The sequence below is a fragment of the Oncorhynchus keta genome, chromosome 10 (genome assembly GCF_023373465.1).
Source record: "Oncorhynchus keta strain PuntledgeMale-10-30-2019 chromosome 10, Oket_V2, whole genome shotgun sequence".
Taxonomy (NCBI): domain Eukaryota; kingdom Metazoa; phylum Chordata; class Actinopteri; order Salmoniformes; family Salmonidae; genus Oncorhynchus; species Oncorhynchus keta.
The window spans coordinates 50,981,760-51,007,658 of record NC_068430.1 but is presented as its reverse complement, the minus strand read 5'-3'; the positions used below and the strand labels follow the sequence as shown (position 1 = coordinate 51,007,658).

At 43.0% G+C, this 25,899-nt stretch overlaps 1 protein-coding gene across 3 annotated transcripts in view; it reads right to left on the bottom strand.

Annotated features, from left to right (window-relative positions):
• Nucleotides 1–25,899, bottom strand: part of LOC118388930 (solute carrier family 12 member 5-like) — a 289,966-nt gene that overhangs the window by 141,960 nt on the left and 122,107 nt on the right. The window contains exon 1 of one of the 3 annotated variants that reach the window (XM_035778535.2): nucleotides 19,165–19,586. The exons of the other annotated variants lie outside the window; for them this stretch is intronic. Within the exon in view, the coding sequence (XP_035634428.1) occupies nucleotides 19,165–19,219 (55 nt within the window). The 5' untranslated portion in view covers nucleotides 19,220–19,586. Of the gene's footprint in view, nucleotides 1–19,164; nucleotides 19,587–25,899 lie in introns of those variants that run through there. 3 annotated transcript variants of the gene reach the window in all.

Genomic DNA, 25,899 nt, shown 5'->3' with positions numbered 1-25,899 from the left:
GAGAGGGAACATTGCAAAACAGGAAAAATGTGCTAATGTGCAGAGACATTAGTGCCAGCTTGTCGCACGGTAGTTGTTGATTTAACGTGGCGAAGCACAAAAAAATTCAGTCGAGGCAAATCCTGTCAGGGAGCTTGTGGTGCACCAAAGATCAGGCCTTTTCTCAATCATCTCAAAGGGAGTCCATGTGGCCCCCTGTGTGTCTTCCACACAATGCCATATCCACTTCATTAGCGAGTTAACAGATTAGTTAAACCTCATTAAGTGATGGGTTGGATAGGTGTGAAAACACAGGGGGCTTCGGAGAAACGGATTATTTTCCTGACGCTACTCAGAAAATCCTGGAATGTTAGAAAGGTAGACTCAGCCTTAGATAGAAACAATGGGGTTGGTTACCTGGACCCACATCACGCATAGTCCTGGACTAAAACACACTTTCAATTGACATTTTCTATTGAGAATAGTGATTAAATCAGGACTAGTCTTAATCTGGGTGCGGGAAACCTGGATACAGTTTTTGGCAATATCCGTTTGAGATTTAAAAAGTTGCCAGCAAAATCACAAAACACAATTGTATGGTAGTTGGAATAGAAATGAAAACATCAGTGTTATGGAATGTTTTGTGTTAAATTCAGGGCAGTTTGCCAAATTGTGCATATACATTCAGGTCCAAAATGAGCAAAACATACTGTATAAAATACAGTACATATAAAAAAAATATTAAGCTATATATTGTATACAAAAATGTTTTTGTAGACTGAGATGGCCATTGCAAAAGATTCATTTTTTCATCAATTAACCATTTATTTGGGTTATTTTCTTGCTGGAAGATCCACTTGTGGCCGAGTTTCAGCTTCCTGGCAGAGCCAACTTGGTTTTTGGCTAAAATCAAAGATGTTCTATTTTATTGAGAAGATAGTCGAGTGACCGCTCTAACAATGAAAATAAATGTCCTCAAAGATGGAAGGCAGGTGGGAGGAGGCAAGATCAGGTGGGACCACTCTAGCTAATCAGAGGGAGATATGCGTCTGAACAACAGGCACAACTCCGATATAAAGTTGTTTTTTTCAAAGTTGCCAAAATACCACGTGCATCCAGTTATTTTAGTGCATTCGTAACAACCTAACCATTACAAAACATATATTCGATAAAATGAACCTCACATAGCAAATTAGCAATTATTTTACCGAACACTCTCATTGACCTCCATACAAAAATCCTAATTTCGTGGTCTTATTACTGTGGACAGATTTTGGGCGGAGTAAACCCTCTCACTCCACCTCTTCCTCTCTCTGCTAAAATGTCCTGGTAGAGAGTAATGTTCATGATGCCATTGACCTAGCACAGTCAAAAAAGTGATTTTCCTGGGTTTTATATATATGAGGTTGGAATAATACTGTGAAATTGTGAAATGTATGATGATGCCCTTTTAGTGCAAGAGCTGTTTGAAAAGATCACCTGAAATTTCTGCCTGTTTTGGTGGGATGGAGCTTTGGCCTTTCCATGGTGAAATCACCATGCGGTAAATTAGTTAATAGACCAATAAGAAATAGAGTTCCAAAACTCTCTGACAATTTTTTTACCTTTATTTTACTAGGCAAGTCAGTTAAGAACAAATTCTTATTTTCAATGACAGCCTAGGAACAGCCTAGGAACTGCCTGTTCAGGGGCAGAATGACAGATTTGTACCCTGTCAGCTCGGGGATTTGAACTTGCAACCTTCTGGTCCAACACTCTAACCACTAGGCTACCCTGCCACCACAATAACAGCTAGTTTTCAGTTTTCCACTCCCATACAGACCTAGCAAAATTCATGCTTAAGAAATTGCTCTTTGCTAAGAAGCTATTTTTATTTCTTTTTGACCATTTTACTTAAAATGCAGAATAACACTTTTGGAACACTTAAAAAATAGGCAGTGGTGTAAAGTACTTCAGTAAAAATACTTGAAAGTACTACTTTTTACGTTTGGAACTATTTCACTAGTTCCATAGCACCAGGCAAGCTCAATCAAGCACAGCTAAAGTATTTGAAACGTCCACTATTTGAACCCAGGAACGGTAATGACATGCAACCAGTAGGTGTGGTGTCATGATATTTCTGCCCTAGCAGGAATGGAAAGAAATTGGTCAACTGACAGCATGACTGATGTGTATTAGTTGTAGAAACATTGTAATTAATTGCATGGAGAAAGCTGCAATGCAGTGGTTACAACAGCAGTAGCCAACTACAGAGTGGCAGTGGTACTGCAAGATGGCAAAGAAAGTATGCCAATTCTTCAGACATCAATGGGAGGTGGGGGGACATATCAGTTGTGGTAATCCATAATACAATAGTATTACGGCTGCAGGAGTGCCATGGTAGTAATAATGTGGCAGGGCATGGTGTCATTATTGCAAAGTACAAATGAGTAGAATCAGAAGTGGAATGGCAATTTTTTAATTTTACCTTTATTTAACTTGGCAAGTCAGTTAAGAACAAACTCTTATTTTCAATGACAGCCTAGGAACAGTGGGTTAACTGCCTGTTCAGGGGCAAAATGACAGATTTGTACCTTGTCAGCTCGGGGGTTTGAACTTGCAACCTTCCAGTTACTAGTCCAACGCTCTAACCACTAGGCTACCCTGCCGCCCCAATAGTAGAACAGCCCTGAGTATGAGCTGTGGTTTTAGTCTAGAAGTATGGTAGCTGTGGTGTGGCGCTATTGCAGTTCGACGGAGGAGGGTGGTGAGCGAGGGGGAGGGATTTTTATTTTTATTTTTTTTAAACAGCAGGTGAAAAGGAATGCAAAGTCATGTTGCTATAGCAACTAGCCATGCACCAAAAGACAAAGCTTGGAGTCACAGGCAGGCTTTCACTCTCTCGTGCCAGGGACGAGGCAAGGAGAGAATGCTCAATCATCTGAACGGCTCGCTTATGCTCACAGTGGATACACCACAGATCAAACATATTGCCACGTTTGACATTGTCATTTCCCATATTGACAGTGGGGGTGTCAATAATGCCTCTTGCATGCTATGTTCTTCTCGACAGCATCTCTATTCTATTCTCACTCCATGTTAGGACTGTATGCTAACATTCCTTTATGTGTCTTTGGGAGGGTGTATATACATGGCAGGCCATGTGTCTTCATGGATTACACTGTAGGAAAAGGCAGACACTTGCAGGAGATTCACAAAATCTCAAACTTGAAAAGTAAACCAAAAACGAATGCTTCAATGCACCTGTCCAGGCAGTGTGGTTGGGTTATTTTGCATCAACCCTGGGGTGATTTTGGGACCTCGAAGCGAGTCAAACATGTCGATTTAGTAACCCTGGAGGCATAACGTTTGCGTAATGTTTCGTTCGATGCCGTATGTGTCCATATTTATGAGTTCAGAGCAGAGGCACTAGTGTCAACCAAGGAGCCTAGTCTTTCTGTTTGTGTATGGTAACTGTACAGGAAATACAGTTTAAACGTATACCATGGAGTATTTGAGGCTAAATAACTTATCATCTAAGTGAGACATGTTTATGGGCTATTTTGAAGTTTTCCTCTCACAAAACCAAAGTGTTATCCGATGCCCCCATTCAGTCAGGCATTGTTTCGGCCACCCCATGCACCATTCGCTTTGTCACCCCTTCAGGCCCCAAATATACCAAAACATGGATAATTTGGTGTTGTTTCAGTTCCCCCTCAGAAACATCGGACTTGACAGCTGTCGTAAAGCCAACATAGCCCTGCCATGAGCACACTTCTCCAAAACTTCCTCAGTCTGCACAACATCAAAAAATGCTTCAGTAACCTCACACAGGTACAAAGTCACTCCTCTAGTGACCAAATATAACATTATTGTTACATAACCATATGCCCATTTTCAGAGATAATTTCGAGGTAAAAAAATCTAACAAATGTCATATTCAATGAGAGGAAAGGGTTAGGGAAAGATCTGAGAAAACATGGTGGCACTCGACAACCCACTTGCATAGTCCAGAGCGCACCATGAATATATCAACCTGTCTTTATTACTGGTCTAATTGACTAAGATGACCTGGCATAGATCTTGTTTGGGAACATCTGCTGATGAGGCCTTTGATGTTCCTGTGTGCAGTGATGGCGTCCTCTATCCCATGAGTCTCTCCTCTTCTTCCCACACATTGGGCCTCCATATCAAAGGCTTTTTCCCCTCCCTCTGCAAAGCATTGATAATGAAATCCCGCTCCAATGTGCTCCGAGCTGCAGGGATCGCATCCAAGGAGAGGCCAAAGCCGAGGAGAGGGAGAAGAACGAGGGACTATGGCTCCCTGGAAAGAAGGGCGGGAGGAAAATTCCAGAATTAGGCATTTTTGGGGCAATTCTTTGAAGCGCACTGATTTATTTTCCAGAGAAACCACATAATATAATATCTGTTTCACGTTGACAGGCAGCACCAGCTAGTGCTTTGCCCCATTGCACCAAAGGGGCTAAGGTCTTACGCAGTGTTAAACTGAAATAGTGGAGGTTTGATGAATCATCTGGAAGTGGTGTAGAAAATGAGGATGAGGGGATTAGGAAGTGTTGGGGTTTCGTAATCTCCAATTCAGGAAGACGGTGTGAGAAGGGACGGATCAGCAATGTGTGAGCCAAGGTCGAGGGATTACTGGACGGCGATTCAGAGGGGATCCCTTTCAGTGGGCGCAAGGTCCAATCGGACTTAACCCTTAAGACAGAGGGTGAAGTACTTTCACAGACCCCTGTGAAAGCGACGGTCGCGGCGGACGCATACTCAGTCCACTCAGTCCTTCAACCCAAGCCCTTTTGAGAATAGAAGTGGTTATACGGGGACACTTTTTACTTGATGGGCATATACAGTATATGTAGGCTCTAATATAAAGTTAATCTGTTGTGAATGGTTTTTATATCAATAGTATGAATTGCTATAATTGTAAACTGTATTTAGTAATATAATTAAGGCAAAGGAATCCGTAATCCTGGAATTAGTAATGAAAATGGAGTGATTAGCCATCGACAGAATTTATTTGCGTAGAAACATGTAATAGTCGGAATAAAATTGGAATAGACAGAATGGCTAAATCACAACTAAAAAACCAACAGCCACCACAGCCACTCTAGTCTAGTGTAACCAAATACCCGAAAGACTCCCTTTAATGTTGTCCCATTTCTCTGTGTGGCAGTAGGGAAAATGGGTTTCTTTTGATGGCCCAAATGTGACAAAAATAGTTTGTGACTCTTTGGTTCCTGGAGAGGACATTTTGACAGATGGTTGATTTCCATTCGCTGAGAATGCTGATAGGCTGTCTGTGACGAAATGGGAAATACTATTCACACAGCAGAGACATTCAGCGGCTGAAAGCATGCAGACATGTCAAACTGGCTTTTTCAGAGATCTGAGTAACCTGGAAAGAGAACGCAGCTGAGAGACGTCGGCATTTCATACTGTATCCCGCGGCATTGATATTTGATTGGGTGATTATATTTACATTGCTATCACCACTTAACTGTGGTCTGTTTAATAAAATGGTGGTCTGGCTTTTGAAATGCATGTTATTGAATCAGTGAAATAGGGAAACTGGTGTTGATGTCTGAACTATGCTGTGGTGCTGCTTAGCATCAAGACTCCATCAATAATGCAGTTACAGTGCTGTAGAGTCCAGAGGTCTTGCAACAACACTCCTTATATTGCCTTATGTTGCTATAGTTTGAAACTGAATCTGTTGTGTGTGTGTGTGTGTGTGTGTGTGTGTGTGTGTCTTTGACAAGGCAGTAACCACAGAGGTTATCTGCCAATACGAGTCTTATCACTCATCTTCCCTCCCACTCTGCAGCCAACAAACTCTGCCCTGCCTCCACAAACCCTTAGATATTATCAAATGGAAGATAAACACTATGACAAACATTGATCTATTTGCACAGGAAAATGGCCAACCCACGCAGAAACAGACCATAATTTTAGAACAAATACACACAGAGATTCTAGACAGATTTTTAGAATCTACAGAGCAGATATTAAGACAGTTTTGGTTGAGGTATGAAACTGAGGCAAAACTGCTGGTAAATGAAATACCAAATATCCTCTTGTTTGGTATAAATGACTATTTCCCTCAACAACCCTGATAGTTCTGTCATTGAAATGGTGAAAGTATAGCCCTGCTCTTTATGTTACTGCCACAATACCCCTAACTGAGTAATTCTCATGAACATTTCAGTGTTTCCCTCTTATTATGATGTATGAAATCAGAACATTAGCCATGGTTATTTTAAAATTCTCATTCTTTTCACAGTAAGGTTATATGGCGTTTGGGAAATCATAGATTTAAAAAAGTTAACAACACAGTCCATATTTGAAAGATGAAAGATGTGTGAGAAAACTGTCAGTTTCATAACCATAACCATAACCTTTTCCAGGAAGCAGCACAAAGTACTGAGGTTTACATGCAGATGAATTGGTTATGAAGTCACCCACTCCTCACACATTGAGATGCTTACAAAGTGACATATTTGCTGTGCTTATTTTCCAAAGTGCTATTTCCTTTAAATACAGGAAACCCTTACCTACCCCATAATAAACACTCTATAAGTTTCTTGATGGATGGAAAAGGTTTGAATGCTTGAGGGTGCATCCCAAATGGCACCCTATCCCCCACATTGAGCACTGTCACGCCCTGAACTGTTTCACCTGTCTTTGTGATTGTCTCCACCCACTTCCAGGTGTCACCCGTTTTCCCCATTAGTCCCTGGGTATTTATTCCGGTGTTCCCTGTTTGTCTGTTGCCAGATTGTCTTGTCAAGTCAAGTCAACAAGTGTGGTTTTCTGTGCGCATACTTTTCCCTTGCCTTCCTTGACTCTGAACCCGCCTTCCTGCCTGACCACACTGCCTGCCCTTGAGCCTACCTGCCACTCTGTAATTTCTGGACACTGACCTTGTTAATAATATTTTGTTTGTCCACGACCATTCTCTTGCCCGCCCCTTGGATTATAATTAATATCAGAGACTCAAACCATCTGCCTCCAGTGTCTGCATCTGGGTCTCGTCCTTTGCCCTTAAAGTGCACTACTTTTGACCAGCGGCCTATGGAACACAGACTGAGAGATAGCGACTCAGCCTCTTGTGATTGCTTGTTGTTGGTAATCAAAGCAGGTACAGTGCATACTGTGCCGCGCCTACATCAACAAACAAGACCTTTAGAGTAACCACTCTTGCAATATCCATGTGCCATATAGTTTTCAATTGTGCTGTGATGTTTAAAATGTATTTTTAACCTTTCTAATTGCATAGTATCCACAGATTGTGAGCTAAAAATACATCTTTCCTATGAGTATTATTATATAACTGACTGATTGACTTTGGCTTTCCAAATCGCCCAACACTACTATTTGTAAGGTTCATTTTAATACTTTATTGTTGTAATATTTGTTCTATCTTATCTGGAGGATAAAATTGAAATTGTAACCAGCTTTGTATGGCTTGTTTAAGAAAGGGCAATACGTTAAGCAAAGTTTCATTTTCAATTAGTCAGAAATTATAAATTGTAATCTGTATAAAGGCAAAAAAGACAATTTTTGTACAAAGATTGAACCTTCATAACATACTGGAAAACCATTTCAGGTTTAAGTATAAGTTATAACTTAACTTATCTTTTAGTGAGCAGTTGAATTATTTAATCATAAATGACAGACTGAAAACAAGGAAGCCTGTACAGAATACAAAATATTCCAAAACATGCATCCTGTTTGCAATAAGGGAAAACTGCAAAAAATCTAGCAAAGAAATTAACTTTATGTCCTGAATACGAAGTGTTAAGTTTAGAGCAAACCCAACAAAATCCATCACTGAGTACCATGATTCATATTTTCAAGCATGGTGTTGGCTGCATCATGTTATGGGTATCTTTCAGCAGGATAATAACCTAAAAACCAAGGCCAAATATACACTGGAGTCGTTTTCCATGACAACATTGAATTTTCCTGAGTGGCCTAGTTACAGTTTTGACATAAAGCGGCTTGAAAATCTATGGCAAGACTTGAAAATGGCTGCCTAGCAATGATCAACAAACAATGTCAAGAATTTTTATTATAATAATTTGCAAATATTATACAATCCAGGTGTGTAAAGCTCTTAGAGACTTACCCAGAAAGACTCACAGCTATAATCGCTGCGCAAGATGATTCTAACATGTATTGACTCAGGGGTGTGAATACTTATGTGAATGACAGTATTGACAGTATTTCTGTACTTCATTATCAATACATTTGCAAACATTTCTAAAAACATATTTTCACTTTGTCATTATGGGCCATTGTGTGTAGATGGGTGAGACATTTTTTAAAAATCCATTCTTTGAATTCAGGCTGTAACACAACAGAATGGGAACAAGTCAACGGGTATGAAGACTTTCTGAAGGCACTGTATGTCTGAAACCTTCTCAACCTATTTGAATAACTGTCGGTATCCTCTCATCTATTTATGAATGAATCTGTTCATCTTCCATGTATTCACACCTCCATCCATCCACCATTTCTCCCTTTCTTCACACAGTAGTACAGATGCTATGGAGTTAGCTATAGCCCCATTCAGTCTCATTAGCCACAGCCCAGCTACATCCAGTATGTGTGTGTGTGTGAGAGAGAGAGAGGCTTGGCAGTGATGCAGGCTAGCGGGACTGATCCCTGCTCACAGCCCTCCCTCCCAAACCCAATTACAACCCCGTGCTTTTGATTCCCCTCCAAGGCTCTATTTTGGGGAATTCAAACATCCACCGCCGATCCGCCTTTCATTCCTCTGCCCACTCATCCCCAGCAATTAATGCTCTTTCTTATATGTTTAGAGATGCGGCAATCCCAGAATCCCGCAGTACACAACAGAGGGATCCTCCCACACAGGCTGTGTCATGTTCTCGGTTTCCTGCGGCTGTAACCGCTGCTTCCTGATCCCCCAGCATCCCAAGCAGACGAATACTAAGTTCCCATATCGCTTACTTCAATACAGCGTCTCTGGATAGGAGGCATGTCAATGACTCATATTCATGTTGGTCTTGTTATAAAAATCACCTGGCTACACGTACATAAGCACACTCCCATACACACAGATATCCAGCACACCCAATCCAGTTAATTGACTGCGCATGAAAGGAGAAACACACATTCGTTGAGTTACCCAAGCAATTAAATGCAGCAGGAACAAAAACCTCTGTCAAAAAAAGCCTCCTTTCTTTTCTAGAGAGAGAGAGAGAGAGAGTGAGAGCAGAGCATTGACAAAGAAGCTTGTGAGCTTGAGAACAGAAAAACGTGACTATCATGTGAAATGCAAATGAGATAAATCCACTGGGGAAAATGTCAAATCGTGTATTAATGGGCGACTTTTTTCCATGAATTGATTTGCTTATCAAAGTCAATGCATGATGGGAGACTGTATGGGACGGAGTAGTGGTATTTCTCAAGGTTAGCCCACTCATGAAAGGCTGGGTATTTAGATCCTATGGAACACTTCCCACAGCATGGACTGTAACCATGGTAATGCACATTACCCACTTTGCTGTTTTCATAGCTGGAGAAAGAGAAAACAGCTTTAGTAGGACGAGGCACGAGGCAGGGTGGTCCGTTGGTAATGGAGTGTGGATTTCTGTGTTATTTCTCAGAATTTGTGTTTGGGAGTGGGACTGAAATGGTGGAAATAGGCTCTCAGGCTCACATGAATAACAGTGGAAGATTTGTCTGGCACTGAACAAATGCCCATTGTGGTTCTAGCGTTTGCTCTACGTGACGTTGTGGACAGCTGACAAAATTAATTGTCAACGGAACTCTGCCTTGTGGAGTATGTTTATTCAAACTTATGTTGATATCTAATTATGTAGAAATACATATATTTTCCATAAAATTTTTGCGATGAAATGGATGACTTTATTTGATAAAAATGGCTGTAACTGTCTACATAAAAACCTATGGACTCTAATGCGTTGTTCTTATTATTGTAACGAGTGCGCTGAGAGTCGGGAAGCAAGTTCAGGGAGTGAGTGTTTTAATACATAAAAGAAACAACGAAAAAACAACAACAATGCACCGACATGAAAACCGAGTCAATAACACCTGAGGAAAGAACCAATGGGAGTGACAAATATAGGAAAGATATAGGGAAGAGTCCAGGTGAGTGCCATGAGGTGCAGGTGCGCGAGACGATGGTGACAGGTGTGATGGATAATCAGCAGCCTGATGACCCAGCACCCGGAGAGGGAGTATACGTGACAGTACCCACTCCCCGACGCGCGGCTCCAGCTTCCACCTGCTCGTCAGGCTCTCATGTCTCAGCCGGTCTGTCAGGTTCCCGTGCCCCAGCCGGCGACAAGTTCACGCGCATTAACAGGGGTGACCAGTCCGCTCCTGATCCCCGGGATCGTCCCTTTGGTTTGCATCCTGCGGCTGGAGCCGAAAGAAGGGGGTACTGTCACGAAGGAGGTACTGTCACGTATGCTCTCTCCGGCGCTCGAGGTCACCATAATCGCGTGTATCAGCCGGACTGACAGGTTTCCCGTGCCGCAGCAGAGGTGACCGATCCGCTCCTGATCCCCGGTATCGTCATTTTGGTCAGCGTCGCGCGTCTGGGAGGGGATACTGTCACGTGTGCGCCCTCTCCGGCCTCCAGGTCACCAGGCTGCTCATTATGGTGCACACCTGTCATCATTGTTACACGCACCTGTGTGTCATCAGACTCACCTGGACTCCATCATTTCCCTGATTACCTTCCTTATATACAGTGGGGCAAAAAAAGTATTTAGTCAGCCACCAATTGTGCAAGTTCTCCCACTTAAAAAGATGAGGCCTGTAATTTTCATCATAGGTACACTTCAACTATGACAGACAAAATGAGAAAAAAAATCCAGAAAATCACATTGTAGGATTTTTTATGAATTTATTTGCAAATTATGGTGGAAAATAAGTATTTGGTCACCTACAAACAAGCAAGATTTATGGCTCTCACAGACCTGTAACTTCTTCTTTAAGAGGCTCTGCTGCCCTCCACTCGTTACCTGTATTAATGGCACCTGTTTGAACTTGTTATCAGTATAAAAGACACCTGTCCACAACCTCAAACAGTCACACTCCAAACTCCACTATGACCAAGACCAAAGAGCTGTCAAAGGACATCAGAAACAAAATTGTAGACCTGCACCAGGCTGGGAAGACTGCATCTGCAATAGGTAAGCAGCTTGGTTTGACGAAATCAACTGTGGGAGCAATTATTAGGAAATGGAAGACATACAAGACCACTGATAATCTCCCTCGATCTGGGGCTCCACGCAAGATCTCACCCCGTGGGGTCAAAATGATCACAAGAACAGTGAGCAAAAATCCCAGAACCACACAGGGGGACCTAGTGAATGACCTGCAGAGAGCTGGGACCAAAGTAACAAAGCCTACCATCAGTAACAAACTACGCCGCCAGGGACTCAAATCCTGCAGTGCCAGACGTGTCCCCCTGTTTAAGCCAGTACACGTCCAGGCCCGTCTGAAGTTTGCTAGAGAGCATTTGGATGATCCAGAAGAAGATTGGGAGAATGTCATATGGTCAGATGAAACCAAAATAGACCTTTTTGGTACAAACTCAACTCGTCGTGTTTGGAGGACAAAGAATGCTGAGTTGCATCCAAAGAACACCATACTGTGAAGCATGGGGGTGGAAACATCATGCTTTGGGGCTGTTTTTCTGCAAAGGGACCAGGACGACTGATCCGTGTAAAGGAAAGAATGAATGGGGCCATGTATCGTGAGATTTTGAGTGAAAACCTCCTTCCATCAGCAAGGGCATTGAAGATGAAACATAGCTGGATCTTTCAACATGACAATGATCCCAAGTCCAGATAATGGCAAGAACAGCTCAAATAAGCAAAGAGAAACGGCAGTCCATCATTACTTTAATATATGGAGGTCAGTCAATCAGGAAAATGTCAAGATCTTTGAAAGTTTCTTCAAGCGCAGTCGCAAAAACCATCAAGCACTATGATGACACTGGCTCTCATGAGGACCACCACAAGAAAGAAAGACTGAGAGTTACCTCTGCTGCAGAGGATAACTTCGTTAGAGTTACCAGCCTCGGAAATTGCAGCCCAAATAAGTAGCAGACACATCTCCTCATCTACTGTTCTGAGGAGACTGCGTAAAATCAGGCCTTCATGGTCAAATTGCTGCAAATAAACCACTATTAAAGAACAACTATAAGAAGAAGAGACTTGCTTGTACCAAGAAACACAAGCAATGGAGATGGAGGTGGAAATCTGTCCTTTGGTCTGATGAGTCCAACTTTTAGATTTTTGGTTCCAACTGCTGTGTCCTTGTGAACAGATGGTCTCTGCATGTGTTGTTCCCACCGTGAAGCATGGAGGAGGAGCGATGGTGTGGGGTGCTTTGCTGGTGATACTGTTCGTGATTCCTTTAGATTTCAAGGCACACTTAACCCAAATGGGTACCACGGCCTTCTGCAGCGATACGCAATCCCATCTGGTTTGCGCTAAGTGGGACTATCATTTGTTTTTCAACAAGACAATGATCCAACACACCTCCAGGCTGTGTAAGGGCTATTTGACCAAGAAGGATAGTAATGGAGTGCTGCATCAGATGACTGGCCTCCACAATCAACCGACCTCAACCCAATTGAGATGATGGTTTGAGATGAGTTGGGCTGCAGAGTGAAGGAAAAGTAGCCAACAAGTGCATATGTGGGAACTCCTTCAAGACTGTTGGAAAAGCATTCAAGCTGAAACTGGTTGAGAGAATGCCAAGAGTGTGCAAAGCTGTCATCAAGGCAAAGGGTGGTTACTTTTAAGAATCAAATATTTAACACTTTTTTGGTGTTATTTAGTAGTTATGATGTCTTCAGTATTATTCTACAATGTAGAAAATAGTAAAAATAAAGAAAAACCCTTGAATGAGTAGGTGTGTCCAAACTTTTGACTGGTACTGTATGTGTGTGTGCACGTGTGTGTGTTTGTGTGTCCGTGTGTGACATAGACTGGTTACGTTGGATATGTTAATTAGTGCTGCATGAGTCAACAGTCTTTTCAGAGAGCCGCCCCATCGTCACTAATTACACACTCCTGCATTTAGAGTTTTAATTGGGAAACCGATCTGTGAATAACACCCCTTTCTATCTGGATTTCAACTGGTGTGGGTTAGCATAATTAGCCAAAATTAGCCTTCATCTGCCCCATCTTTATAAATCTGTGATTGTTTCCATATTTCATTATTACCTTTGTTCAGATTAATTACGCAACATGTAATTATGCTCTATGTGCTCTTGTATGATTTATGAGCCATTGTATTGTTTTTCTGAAATTGAGACTTTGATAAATTAGTAATGATTCTCGGGTAATTATGTGCATGGTTGGGGCTTTCCCATGTGGTACTAATGATAACAGAGACAGAGGTGACATCACCGTCGAAGTACTGACCCGCGATGCACCTAGTCGCATCCGCTGAATCAGTCACTGTGTGTGTTGCACTGTATACACATGTGTCTGTGTGAACATGCATTTGTTTGCGTATAATAGTCAGGGCCGGCTCCATGTATACGCGACATAAGTGTTTTTTTTATTTTTTAAGGGGGTCTCAACTTACTGTTGATAGTTAGAATAGAAGAATACACAAGATGCAACTTTGAAATTTGGTTGTGCATCAGCAATTCATCTCTTATTTTGTCAGTCACTAATAGTCACTCAATTAGCCATGTCAGATAACAATTTTTAGATTAGTGAGTTAGTCTAGCCAGCTATCTAAACATGTAGTAATCATGGCCGAAAACCAACCAGGCACGCAGGGCATGTGCACAGGGGCCCTGACCTCCGGGGGGCACCCATTTACTTTGTTAGTCACTCTCACTCAGATATCATAAGTCGTGGCGAAATGTGCAGAATTGCAGGCAATTAGCTTTAAAACGGCAAAGCTGTATTTCCACCTCATGGCAAAATGGGTAGAATTGCAGAAAACCTCCTTTAAAACCATAACATTTTCTCTGGGCCCCATGGCAAAATGTGTAGAATTGCAAGAAATGACTTTAAAATGAAAAATGTTCTCTCCACCGTATAGATGGAAAGGGAACACCTCGTCAGTTGCACAACTGAATGCATTCAACAAATATGTCTTCCACATTTTGCCCAACCCCTCTAACCAGCGACATTTTGATTACTGGCCAACCAATCTTAACCACTAGGCTACCTACCGGGGGGCCACTTAAAGCTTTGGCCCGCTTGGTGGGGGGGTCCCCAACCAAATTTCGCTTAGGGCCCCCCAAAGGCTAGAGCTGGCCCTAAGTAAAAGAACATGAGCATGTGTATGTGTGTGTGTGTGTCTGAGTACCCAGACACAGGTTCAGTAGTACATCTGCCTCCTTGCCACGACAACAAGCGTCTGCGATTCTGTCGCGGCAAGCAATCTCTATCTCTAACTGCGCATTTCTGTTGCAGGTCTCCCACTAGTCAACAGACAGAGAATAAGGACGTTCCTTCTACAAAAAAACTCCCTCCATTGGAGAATGCTCGGGGGACTTTTGGCAGTATTACGCAGTCAGCCATAACTAAAAGATCATTAAAGGGCCTGTTTGCAGCAGTAGGCTAAGAGTCTGAATGGATGGGGATCGTCAGAGGCTGCGTCCCAAATGGTACCCTGTGATGAAGCCAGAGTGATGAGAGAGAGTTGTTAACCCCTCTGTCAGAAAGCCCCCAGGCTTTTCAACAGTTGTCTATCTGTTTTTCTTCCCTACTTTCCACAACTATGTGCAAAAACACCTACGTATTAGTGAAAATTCACCTACTTATTAGCGCAATACTTGTATGTCTTCACCCTTGGAACCAAACATACAAACCTCATCTCCATTTTGTGACATCACTCCAAATCACCTGGACAAAATGTGTTAGCCCTTAGGGCTGTGGGTGGGTGCAATAATTTAGAAAAGTACCTTCAGTGCACAAAGCAGACACACACCATATTGCAATACAATAGATAGTCTAAAACACACAACATTTTGGAAAATACAAGTAGTACATTTGGAGTATTTGGCTGGTTGGATTTTTATTTTGAGGTAGAGGGAGAAGCTATTGCACAAATTAAAAAAATACAAACATCAATAAATGGATACATTCAAAACAGGCAAGTGAAGTAAACATCTTCTGATTGTACAGTAAATATGCATCCCAAATGGTGCCCTATTCCCTTCATAGTGCACTACGTTTGACCAAAGCTCAACAAAGTAGTGCACTATATAGGGAATAGGGAACCATTTTGGACACAACTATGCATCCCAAATGGTGCCCTATTCCCTTCATAGTGCACTACTTTTGACCAAAGCTCAACAAAGTAGTGTACTATATAGGGAATAGGGAACCATTTTGGACACAACCTATATGCACTGGACCCATTAGCATGCTAACAAGAACCCTATCGCTGGGCTTCATTTGCATATCCAGTCTCCCCTGCGGAATACACAATCAATGTTCAAACTAGGGGAAATGTTTGTTTTTTAAAAATCACATGCGCCGAATGCAAAAGGTAGACCTTACAGGTGAAATACAGTGAAATGCTTACTAACAAGCCATTAACCAACAATTCAGTTTTAAGAAAAATACCCCCAAAAAGTATTAAATAAAAGTAACAAATAATTAAAGAGCAGCAATAAAACAACAATAGAGAGGCTAAAACAACAGAGTCAATGTGCGGGGGCACCGGTTAGTTGAGGTAATTGAGGTAATATGTACATGTAGGTAGTGTTATTAAAGTGACTATGCATATATAATAACAGAGTGTAGCAGCAGCATAAAAGTGTGTGTGTGTTGGGGGGGGGGCAATGCAAATACTCTGGGTAGCCATTTGATTAGATGTTCAGGAGTCTTATGGTTTCGGGGTAGAAACTGTTTAGAAGCCTCTTGGACCTAGACTTGGAGCTCTGGTACTGCTTGCCGTGTGGTAGCAGAGAGAACAGTCTATGACTAGGGTGGCTGGAGTCTTTGACTCCAGGGCCTTCCTCTGACACCGCCTGGTATAGAGGTCCTGGATGGCAGGAAGCTTGGTCCCGGTGATGTACTGGGCCATATGCTCTACCCTCTGTAGTGCCTTGCGGTGGGAGGCCAAGCAGTTGCCATAACAGTCAGTGACGCAAGACGTCAGGATGCTCTCGATGGTGCAGCTGTAGAATAGTGTCCATTTAGAGTATGATGGAGTTCATCAATAAGATTATACAGTCAAAATGTGTTCATATACTCAAATGTTTTATTTAATGATGCACAGTAATCAATGTTTCTGAATTAGCTCAGACCTAAATGTGTTAGCTGTTAGCCAGATAGCTAATGTATGTCCCTAGTTCATGGCCAGGCTGAAAATAGATGTGAAAATGTACTTTCTTGAAGGGTGAGCATTTCTCCTTACAAAGGCATCACGGGAATGGAAAACCTTTTCCTCATTGATGTCCTCTAAAAACAACAGAAACACGAGCAGGCATGTTCACAGCACCTTACACACTTCACTTGATGAGAGTGGACAGCTACATTTGATGCAGCAACATCCTCCACCCCTCCCGTTCCCCCCTTTCCCACAGACAAAAACAGATTCCTCTAGCCCTTAAAACAACAAGGCTTTACAGGCAAAGTCTCTTGATGCAGAAAAAAACTGAGCAAACACACTTGCGGGGCTCCCTTGTTTATTCTATTCTTGATTTTAGTTAAATACTGCAAATAATTAACAATATAGCGGCAGAAGCAAAATTACAGCTCATAAATATGCAAATGAACGACGCAGAAATTGCATTAAATATATTTCTTCTCTCCCGACCAATGCCTTTCATCTTGAGTGATTACAAGATGCAGAAAATACATCTCCTGGTACTATAGCCTAGTGCTGCCTGAAACCCAGCCGTGTAATGAAGGATATAAATCAGCACCTTGGACAGCGGCAGCAAATGCACCCAGATACAACAAGAGGCTGATTTCAGCACCACAGACCGCACCACGGTGACGTTTCCTGCTGAAACAACCTCTCTCGCTCTGCCTTCCAAAGTAATAGTGTTGACTACACAGAGTTATTCAGGTTTGCCGCACACTGACTCCTGTATGCACAGGATGCATATTGAAGCCTCTGGCTAAATGGAAATGTGTGCTCCTATTCTGAGATCAGTGGACCTTTTCTATCTGCTGCAGTGGGGGGTGCATACACTGAGTGTACAAAACATTAGGAACATCTGCTCTTTCCATGACATAGACTGACCAGGTGAAAGCTATGATCCCTTATTGATGGCACTTGTTAAATCCACTTCTGTCAGTGTAGATGAAGGTGAAGTGACACGCTAATGAATGATTTTTAAGCCTTGACAGAATTGAGACAGGGATTTTGTATGTATGTGTGCCATTCAGAGGGACAAAAGATGAAAGTGCCTTTGAACGGGGTATGGTAGTAGGTGCCAGGCGCACCGGTTTGTGTCATGAACTGCAATGCTGCTGGGGTTTTCACAGCAGTTTCCCATGTGTATAGTCCACCACCCAAAGGACATCCAGTCAACTTGACACAACTGTGGGAAGCATCGGAGTCAACATGGGCCAGCATCCCTGTGGAACGCTTTCGAACACCTTATAGAGACCATGCCCTGACAAATTTAGGCTGTTCTGAGGTCAAAATGGGGGGAGACTCAGTGTATATCACAGAGCAGGAGATATCCCCTATGTATCTCCTCAGAGCCAAGTGCACATTCCGTGGATAAAAGGAAACGGCTTGCCCGCTGAGACAATCTGAATTCCATATATGGGCACATACGTAACAAAGTCAATGACCACATATGTCTTTCTGCACACACACACTTGCTCATACACACACACACACACACACACACACACACACACACACACACACACACACACACACACACACACACACACACACACACACACACACACACACACACTTGCTCATACATACGCACACACACACACACACACACCCACACACTGTAGTTAAACAGCTAGATTAATACACACGCACATACATACACATACACACACGGTCTCACACACACACACGCAACAGTGCTCGAGCAGTCAGATTAGCCTGACGCAGCGGGTCTGTTGTTATGCGGGTTTATCTTGCACTCAACAACCTGCCCTTGACGAGGAGCGAAGTGCCGATCACGTTTAAGCGGGTCACACTCCCCCTCCATCCCCCACATGCCCTGTCATAATTCTCCCAAAAAGATGCCCGCATTAAGTTAAATATTCATGTTTTCGAGCTGCCACAGTCGATTTTTTTTATCATGAAGCCCTCGCAGGTGTGCGAGCTCCGAGCGGCAGCGGCACTGTGACTGTTTCCTCATATGAAACCTGGCACTCCAGCGCATCTGTTGGAGCCCAGGCAGAAATAAGGGAGATTTGTTCACAGAAAACAAAAAAAGTACATGCGAGAGGAAAGGGCAAAGCTAAAAACCCAACCCTGCTCAATCCAAGCATGTGAAAACAGACGATTAATAAAACGAGTAATCCTACACAAGGACACAACAGGTCATTTAGGTATTTATGGAAAGCCCTCTTTTCCCAGCACCTACTGTATGCTGTGGGATGTGACTGATGTGAGGGACAGGAGGAGGATTGGAGACGGGACTCGTTTTGACAGCTAGGGCAGACAGATTGGCAGTGAGCGACAAGTTGGCATCTGTGTTAGCGAGCGGCGGTGTGCGTGTGCCCACGCTTGCCCAGGCACTGGGCGTCATATGTAGTTTGAGTGTTTAAGGTGCCGTGGTGGTGGACAAGGTGGTTGGGAGGTTTGGGGACCACTGCACCAGAGCAGTGTGTGTATCTCTCTGTGTGTGTATGTCTGTGTGCTGTAATCACCCATCCGTTGTGTATGGGGAGAAACCCATTACTATTCCTGTCACAGCAGCCTTGCAGTAAGAGGAAAAGCATCACCCCAAGCAGGCAGGCAAGTAGGCAGACAAATGCATGACGCAGCGACACTCTCACACTCAAATGTATTTTTGTTCGCTACCTTCTGGATGTGTCTGTATGCACCGCACAAATGTGTATGCGTACGTGAGCATGTGCTTATGTATGTGTGTACTGTGTGTGTGTGTGTGTGTGTTTGATTAGCCCATGTGTGTGTTTTTGAGTTTGTGTGTACGTGTGTGTGCATGTGCTTGTGTGTGTGTTTGAGACAGATTCAATCACTCACCCTGGCTGTTGGGTCCCCCGTCCCCTTCCTCTGTGTCGGTCAGGTTGTTAAGCATCCTTGCTCCTCTTTAACAGCTCTACTGGAGAGATACTACAACGGTATCAGCCCCTCTCCTGTCTTCTCCTCCCAAAACAATGCAGAACAAACAAAGTAGAAAAATAAGCCAGAGATGCTCTCCTCTGGTCCTGCCTCCCCTATGTGATGCTCAGCAGAGGAGAGAAGAGAGTTGGGCGAACAAGAACGAGTCCTTGTTTTCTCTCTCTCCCCCTTTTGCAGATCCTCCTCTTGTCGTCTCCTCACTGGCTTGTAAGTGTGACTCTATTGCTCTCTCTCTCCAGGAGGAGGAGGGAAAAAGAGAGGGAGGCTGCAATAGTTTAGTGGATGATGGAACGCCTAGAAGCAGCACAGTCACTATCTCTCCCTCGCTCCCTCCCTCCCACTCACTCACTCACTCACTCACTCACTCACTCACTCACTCACTCACTCACACACACACACACACACACAGACAGGCACACACACACTCTCTCTTTCTTTCTGCACAACCAACGTCACCTCAACATAATCAGTGTAATTCTGCTTGCCAAATTGATCACGCATTCAAAGGGTATTATTGCATATCCCTTCCTCTCTCTTCCTCTTTCTTTGCCTCCCTGTCTCCCTCGCTCTCCCTCTCTTCACAGTTGTCATATGGGAAGGTGATTGGAGAGGGACGACTCGGCAGTGTTTGAAGAGCGAGCGCTAACCTTCCTCAGCTCTCTGCCGCTCCACTTTGGTGTTCCTGTCCAACCCAGACGCAAAATGCATCAAAGTTTCTTCATGTCGCCTTTGTAATAAACCTTTGCTCGCAGGCGCTGGTCGCTTTAATGTCAAATGCAAATAACACATTGCGTTTCCATCACAAATTAGGGCTTTTTGAACAAGCACAATCAATATGATCTGCGTTCAAGCGCAGTCACAGCAAATGAAGGCACACGCTCGTGCTGGCCCACACACATGGAAGCATGAACACACACACATGGAAGCATGAACACACACACATGGAAGCATGAACACACACACATGGAAGCATGAACACACACACATGGAAGCATGAACACGCACACCTGGAAGCATGAACACACACACATGGAAGCATGAACACACACACATGGAAGCATGAACACACACACATTGAAGCATGAACACACACACATGGAAGCATGAACACACACACACATGGAAGCATGAACACACACACACGCCAACTGAGGGTCTCCATAGATATTATCTTAATCCTCTCTCTTTGATCCTGTTTTAAGGGTAATACAGAGAGCTTTCTACCCACCCAGGGGGACACTAAACCGTACACTCCATATTCATGGGTCAATCAGTGGCGTGTAATCAGGGATGCCAAGCGAAGCCAGGCTTCGACCAAAAACTGCACTCATAAAACAATATAAATTATAAAAACATTTAAATATTCAGGTTCATCTCTCTGTGTTTTCATAATTTTCCGTCAATTCGCATGTGGCTGAATCTCACCAGAGAAATCATCCGCACGATTGGGACAGCGCCCCTCTGTCTCTGTATGTGAAGCCCATGTATCTGATGCTGTCTGGACCAAAACAGTATAACATGTTGCTGCCACAGCATTTGATTGATTGATGCTAGCAAGCATTTCCCCTCCATTAATACAATCATTATAAAATAATTAGGCAATCAGAATTGAGCTGAGCTCAACTGTAGGTTGTCCAGGTGCAGCAAAACGCCCTCCAAGGGAGGTCAGTTTGGATTTGGCTTCAGACCAATCAAATCACTTCCTAAGCAAAACGTAATTTTCAGAAAAACGGGTCTGTTTCTGGTCTGCTTGTGTTGATGTCTTGCCGTAGCTTGCTTGTTAAATCGTCCCTTTCCTAAACCATGGACGGTAATTGGGATTTGGACTTGTGGTTTTGACCTCTGTACAGGCCAAGTATTATGACGGTGATTCTGATCTAACCATAAATGTATGTGATGTGCCACTCGTCTGAGACGATTGAAGTTCAATATGAAGCCAAGATGTAGCCTAGTAGGCTCACGTTAACTAGCTAGCTAACTTTGCTGGTTCATTTTAGCCCGTGTGAGGAAGTTAGGCTAGCAACCATTTTAGCTAGGTAGCCTATGAAAACAAAAACTAAAAGTGTACTGTATGACAGAGCCATAGACATTGCCAACATGAATGAAAGAGAGGAGGATGGCATTGGTGTTCAACTAGTCTAGAAGTAAGGTGAGTGAACTTTTTTTTATTTTACTTGAGCACGCACGCACACACTCACACACACACACACTCACACACACACACACACACAAATCAGCACCATGGACAGCCACATGAAATTGAGCAACATTGATTGGACTGAATTGTTCTCTTGCTTCCCCTTTTGAATACAAACATTGTAAGACTCCAACCATCTGCCTCCCGTGTCTGCATTTGGGTCTCGCCTTGTGCCTTAATAGTTTAAGTTGAAATGGTGCTGGAATAGCGAAGGCAGTGCTCCTGTTGTCTTTGTCCTGACTTGCGGCAACGACGTGGTTCTAAATCAGTAGTTGTTTAGTAAACTGTTGAAAACATTAACTCGCTTGACTATGCTGCAGGTCATATACTGTAACTGTTTGTTACGCACAATATTTGCTTTGTGGACTTCACCGTACAGATGTTACTCTCCGGTTTTGTGATGAAGAAAAAAACAACCTATGTGTAGTTTAATTTATTCCGCCACTGGGTGACCGTTGTCTTTTTGTTGTCTCGGCCTTATTGTATATCATGGTGGCATATGATCGAATGGGTTATAGCGCAAACAATGCACATATCACAACATAGGTTGTAATATGGCTTTTTTTATTGGCGTGGCATCCCCAGTGATTTTACCCGCACACCGCTACTGGTGTCAATGTTGAAGTATCACGATCAACTCAAACAGCATCAGTCATTTCATCCTAATAGACAGTGCATGGTGAGCGGGGAAAGACTGTCGTGTGTGTAGTTGTTGAGACAGAAATAACATCTTGTCCTTTCAGGAGGTGTTGGCTCATACAAGAATTAGAAAAGCAATTGATTTTCAAAACCATATTCATCCCGGTGTGTGTGTGTGTGTGTGTGTGCCACAGGTTGGAATACCACTCCACAGATAAGTTAGCACTTAACTGTAATGCGTCTGCGTAGCACAGATGCACACAACATATTTCTATATAAACTCCTCATTCGGATACACAAGGGAGATAATGATCACAAAGCAAAGAGGGTTCATTTTTTAAAATGGCTCTCCAGGTATGCATTTCATCTGCAACATGTTTGATTATGTAATGTGTATGTTTTTTAAATTGTTTTTATGGATCCCATGAACTCCCTCAAAAACAGTGTGAATTTTACTGAGTGGATGTACCTCGGTTAAAAAATGAAAAAATGAAATGAAACAGCATTTATCAAGCATTTATGAAACCCTTATTGCTTGTGTTACACGAGTGTAATAAGATATGAATAAACAAGTAGCAGGGCTCCCGAGTGGCGCCGCATTCTAAGGCACTGCATCTCGGTGCTAGAGGCGTCACTACAGACCCTGGTTCGATCCTGGGCTGTATCACAACTGGCCGTGACACCTATGGGGCTGCAATACTGAACAACTAGCCAACAAAACAAAACTCGCTTGACTATCCATGGAGGTTAATCAATGTTATACTCCATAACAACCTTCAGCTACAATTGATCCCACTCCCTAGGCCCTGACCCTTCGATGTTTGCAGATCTAAGGGGTCTGGATAGGTATAATTAGTGTAGTGGTGGAGTTTCCTCCTATTGCTGACCTGGTCCCTTGGTTTACAGCTCAAGGTATAATTCTTGAATCGCTGTCACAATCTCTAATATGGTGTCTTAGGGACACTTTGTGACATATTGGAATTTTACTGTTTTCAATAGGAATCATGTATACAATGTTTGGCACATAATTGTCTGCCCAACTAATCAATAGTGTCCTCCATATTTTGATGGCTATGTAACTGTGATACGCACAATTCAATTCTCTATACTTCAAATATAGAAAGGAAAGGACCTGATCGTGGACTATAGGAAAAGGAGGGCCGAACAAGCCCCGATTATCATCGACGGAGGTGTAGTGTAGCGGGTCGAGAGTTTCAAGTTCCTTTGTGTCCACATCACCAACAAACTCTCAAAAAGTCCTACAGCTGCACCATCGAGAGCATCTTGACCGGTTGCATCACCGCCTGGTATGGCAACTGCTCGGCATCTGACTGTAAGGCGCTACAGAGGGTAGTGCGTATGGCCCAGTACATCACTGGGGCCAAGCTTCCTGCAATCCAGGTCCTATATACTAGGCAGTGTCAGAGGAAGGCCCATAAAATTGTCAAAGACTCCAGTCACCCAAGTCATAGGTCCACCCGGACTATTTACATTGACCAACCCTCCTTCGTTTTTACACTGCTGCTACTCACTGTTTATTATCTATGCATAGTCACTTTACCCCTGTCACTTTACCCCTACCTACAAATGATCTTGACTAACCTGTACACATTGACTCGGTACCGGTACCCCCTGTATATAGCCTCGTTATTGTTATGTCATTTTCTTGTGATTCTTGTTATTTGATTTATTTTTACTCTATTTATTGAACTGCATCGTTGGTTAAGGGCTTATAAGTAAGCATTTCACGGTAAGGTCTACTACACCCGTTGTATTTGGCGCATGTGACAAATACAATTTCATTTGATTTGAATTAATTGCTGAACTTTCAATGAACAAATTTGCGACAATGCGTATCAATAACAATAAGAAACCAGTCAGAACACATACAAAACAGCTATTAATCAGACAATTGTTCATTTCATCCACCACCAACTTCTGGTGCACTTGTTAGCCATTTAACATATAGCACATCAGTTAATGCTTCATAATATAAAAGAGAGAGGAGTCACGCAACCAATTCAACTGTGGAAAATGAAATGATTGTGGTGGTATGTGAACCATCTCTCTGACGACATTCCACTTTTCAAAGCAAATCCCACTGGATCAAATCATTGGCTCTCTCTGGTGAAAACCAATGGATGTTATCATCTTTCTTACCCAACCCCCCCAAACCAATTAATTCTCAATGGCCTTCAGCACTATAGGTACTCCATTAGATAGCATTCGTCTTGTCCACTTGTCCTCATGGCTTATGACAACCCCAGCCAACCACAGTCCTGTTCAAAAACAGAACCTTCTTCCATCATTAAGCCAACCCCTAAAACAAGAGACAGTACCAAAGCTTTTGGTCCAGATGAACTGTTGTGGGGAAGAAATGTGCAACTTAAGCCCCACAGACTGGATGCGCAGTATTGGGTAACATGTCCTTGGGAACTCCAGCACTCCAGTCGATAGGCAGAGTTGTAGAACACGGAGCATAACAGGTTTTTAAAAAAAATCCTTATCTTTAACTCTGCATTATTGGAAAATGACCCGTAAGTAAGTATTTCACTGTTAGTCTACACCTGTTGTTTACGAAGCATGTGACAAATAACATTTGATTTGATTAGGCATTAACGGCGCTGTGGCTTTGGCGTTGGGTTTGGGGAGAGACGGGCGGCAGGATTAAGACGCTGTCGACGCCAGCTCCCGGGAGTGATGGGAGGCTTGTCTGTCAGACGGAGACCTGTGTTCTACATTTAGCACGCCTGAGTGCGGTGGGGGATGAGTCAGAAGAGTCCCTAGGAGTCACTCGGTATAGTACGTGCGTGTATGTGTGTTTGTAGTAGTGTGGGTAGTGTGGGTGGCTATGTGTGTACAGTATGTGCATGCAGAGTGAGAATTATACCGTGACATTTGGGGGTCTGTATTATTTCACCGCACCTCCTATGTGTGCAAAAAAAAACTTATGGGCCTAATAGTAAAGGCATGTCATTTAATGGTACACATGTATTACCTTTTAATGTGGCATGAACACAACCAGTCATGATGTTTTAATCGGATTGTCAAACAAATGGCACCGGGCACCGGGCACCGGGCACCTGGCTTTTATTTTTGTTGCATTTAGGGGAACTCATGTCTCTCCTAAATGTCCCCTCTAAATGCTCCCCTGTAACACACACTGTGTGCATATCTATGTGAGTGGGTGTGTGTGAATGTATGTGTGTGCGTGACCGTGGCGTGTGTGTGTATGAGTGGGTGTGCAAAATGCTGTGTGTATACTGTGTGAGAGAGAGAGAGAGAGAGAGAGAGAGAATATGCGTGGGCATGAGGAGTGGCCTCATGCCTATAGGGGGCAAAAAGGCATATGCCCCCTCAGATTTGACCTGTTTTTGAATTTTTCAGATGTTAAATGAATTACTAAACTTAATTGAAGTCCACATTTTATCCTAATATTTCTATTAAAAAAAAGACCTGTCAGCCCTATTTTGCGGAGCGGGTACACTGACTATTCTCCCTAGCTACACAAATATCATACCCCACAAAAATGCTAACCTCCCCTGTAATTGTAATGGTGAGAGGTTAGCATGTCTTGGGGTTAATAAGTATTCACAATTCATTCAGAACTTTCCGTAATCATGGTACAGTAGCATCCACATTAACGTAGAAGTGTTTTCGCAATATATTCTATTATTTGTTTTATTTTTTTATTTTAACTTTACCCCATTTTCTCCCCAATTTTCGTGGTATCCAATTGTTTAGTAGCTACTATCTTGTCTCATCGCTACAACTCCCGTACGGGCTCGGGAGAGACGAAG